The following is a 3,081-nucleotide window of genomic DNA, read 5'->3' on the forward strand; positions in this document are numbered from 1 at the left end:
TGGGCAGCCAGGTGGTCCGACCAAGCAAGGAATGTGGAGACGAAACGGAGTAATGAGGAAGCCAGAACGTTCGCCGCCGCGTACGTACGTACGTACGTATATACGTGAACGTGACATACGGTCCAGCACCGGCATAATTCTTGGGCCGTTTTGCGTCGTACGTCCGCAAGTAATCACTGAACTTATTCCTCCATCATATATGGACATAATTCAAGCGTCCCTTAATGCTCCAAGCGACGCATTAAGAAGCCGGGTCCCTCTTGCTTTCGCAAAGGAGCGAAATAATAGTACGAGCAAGCACAGCCGTTTAGCGGTGAAGGTGAGGCCGTGGGAGCCATTGACGGACGGCAACACGTTACACGGATGGTAAAAACTTTCCATTTTTTTTCCCTTTCTAGTCGGCCTGGAGAAGAGTCGAGCATAAATATCCAACATGGATCTCTCTCATGCATGCATGGGGTCGGGGGAGCACAGCAACACATGGATCTGGTGGTCGACCACCGCACCGCATCGAGTGGTTCGTGCGTCCCTTCCTCTGTGAATCGTCGTCCCTTTTCACCCCGGGCGCGGGGCGGGGCCGCTGTCCCATCGTGCGGTGCGGACAGATGGAAACCAGTCCCGCAAATATCTGGGCGGTTACGGTCACTCATCATGCGCGGTCACGCGCAGCGCAGGCCGTCAGCCTCCAGAAACACAGAGCCACGCCGCGGGCCCCATGCCAGCCAGCCACTGATCACCTCTGCGTTGCGTTGCGTTGTGCTGAAGCCGCACACCCGCCCCTTTAAATACGGCCTCGGCGCTCCTTTCCCCGGCAGAGACGCGACCTCGGCAAAAAGAAACACCTCCCAACCTTTGCTTGCTTGCTCGCGCCGCCAAGCCCCTCCACAGCTCGCAACAGTGCCAGCAACACAACTGGTGCAGCTGCGGCCGCCGGTTCCGAGTTCCGACGCCGGCGAGCTGGTCGACCGAGAGGCCATTTCCAAGATGAACGCGCCCAGCTCGTGGCTGTTCGCGGACAACTCCAAGTACAGCACCCGCGCGCGGCTGGTCTTCATGGGCCTCTCCTTCGCCATCGGCATCCTCACCTTCCTCATCTACCTCGCCATCTGGTACACCTGCAGCCGCCGCAGCCGCCGCCAGCGCGGCGCGGGCGCGGCGGACCTGGAGGCCGGCGCCGCGGACACGGCCGCGGCCGAGCGCGGCATGAGCGACGCCGCGATCGCCGCGCTCCCGACGTTCGCGTACGAGCAGGCGCAGGCGGACGACGCCGCGGTGGACTGCGCGGTGTGCCTCGGGCAGCTGGAGGCCGGCGAGAAGGCGCGGCGGCTCCCCAAGTGCGCGCATTTGTTCCACGCCGAGTGCGTCGACGCCTGGCTGCGCGCGCACTGCACGTGCCCCATGTGCCGCGCCCCCGTCGGCCTGGCCGCCGCCACCTCCTCCAAGAAGGACGGCACCACGGAGACCACCCCGGCGCCGGCGACGGCCACAGCGACGACAGAGACGGCGGAGGCGCTGCCACCTGTTTAGGCTGCGCGTGGCTGCAGGCTCGCCGCGTGCCTCGGCACAAGGCTGAACTGAACCGCACGATTGGAGAATAGCTAACAGTGAGTGATCGGTCGACTAGCTAGCTAACGTAGGACGTATATAGAGGCCTAATCGAGGTGATTTATTTGGTTCGTACGTACGTGTACAGAAGTATCTGTGACGTCGATTGTATTATTACTATCATCCTCACTTCTATTCTAGGCGATTTTTGTTTGAGTAAATGAATGAATCTAGTGCTCGTAGCACGCACTGTGCTGCAACACATCTTGTCGTTGGTAAGCCTCCCCATTTTCTCTTTGTCCCGCGGCGGCGGACTAGCGTTTCTGTTGCGCGGTTCAGCTGCGCCGTCGCCGCTCTCGGTTGACACGCGCATGCCAGCTTGCGCGTGTCGCCTCGGTGCGTTCCGTTCCATTCCATTCCACGGGCGTGCGAAACCGCGCACCGGAATCCACCGAGAGTTCCTTCCAACTTCGCTGCGTTTTCCTTTCCTTCCCGGACGTCGGCGCTGGCTGGCCCCTGGGCCAAGCTAGCCGTGCAAGCATCCATTCGTTTCGTGCCTACTCCTGTCCTTTGTTTCGGGTACCGTTTCGCATTCGTCTGTAACTTGTCGAGTGCTGGTGTACTCTAGCAGATTCGTCGTAGACCCCGACAGCCATAGTAAGGGCTCCTTTGATTCAAAGAAATTTTATAAAAAATTTGGATGATTAGAATCTTTAGGAATTTTTTCCTGCATTGGTCGTTTGATTCATAGTGTTAGAAGAGAGAGAGAGATTGATGGAATAGTTGTTGTATTGCTTGAGCCTCATGGGCATATATATAGGAGTACAAGGTTGTCTTGGAGTACAAGGCAAGGTGGAATAAATCCTACACTATCCTATGTTTCCATAATAACAAAAATACTCAACATCCCCCCGCAGTCACAACGGTAGCGACGCAGACGGTGAGACTGGAGAAAAATCTGAAGGCAAGCCGATGGACACCCCCGACAGTCATAACGGTCGATGCATCGCGGAGTCGTGGCTGGAGTGGAAACCGACGAGGTTGCTCAAGCATGGCGGTAGTCCTTTGTGCCGTTTGTCGAGGTAGCCGAGAGCGTAGGTGGTGTAGCTGTAGTCGAGGTAGCCGTGTGAAGAACGCCGTGGTCGGTGTCGAGTCGGGGTGGCCGGTGTCGAGGAAGGCGCCGTGGACCAGGAAGAAGAGCGGCGGCGGCGGCCTGAGGCGGCGGCGGCGGCTAGGTCAGAAGCACGGTGGCGGTGCTCGAAGTAGGCGAGGAAAAACCCGACAACATGACGAAGACCGGCGCGGACGGTGGCGTTCCCGCGCCAGGAGGCGGCGCGACGCATACCACTTGAAGTCGACGCACGTGGATGACGGTGGACAGCAGGCCGCAGCGCTACGGCCCGAAGGGGCGATGCAACGACGGCGGGCAGGTCTGGGCGACGACGGGGAAGGCCTTAGGGCAGTTGCAGGGATTGCGTGCCACGCTCGCTACGGCCCGACGGGGCGATGCAGCGGCAACGCGAGGGCCGGTGCAGC

General features: G+C 59.7%; 1 protein-coding gene across 1 annotated transcript; it reads left to right on the plus strand.

The window, feature by feature from the left end:
* The first annotated feature begins 621 nt into the window (after positions 1 to 621).
* Positions 622 to 1,766, plus strand: LOC109771348 (uncharacterized). The gene has a single exon (XM_020330044.4). The coding sequence runs from the start codon at positions 652 to 654 to the stop codon at positions 1,525 to 1,527; it is 876 nt and encodes a 291-aa protein (XP_020185633.2). The 5' UTR covers positions 622 to 651; the 3' UTR covers positions 1,528 to 1,766.
* Positions 1,767 to 3,081: the final 1,315 nt, after the last annotated feature.

Source organism: Aegilops tauschii, chromosome 3 (genome assembly GCF_002575655.3).
Source record: "Aegilops tauschii subsp. strangulata cultivar AL8/78 chromosome 3, Aet v6.0, whole genome shotgun sequence".
NCBI classification, from domain to species: Eukaryota; Viridiplantae; Streptophyta; class Magnoliopsida; order Poales; family Poaceae; genus Aegilops; species Aegilops tauschii.

Coding starts and splice junctions, on each gene's coding strand:
- LOC109771348 (XM_020330044.4), top strand. CDS start 652: ATGCGCGGTCACGCGCAGCGCAGGCCGTCAGCCTCCAGAAACACAGAG.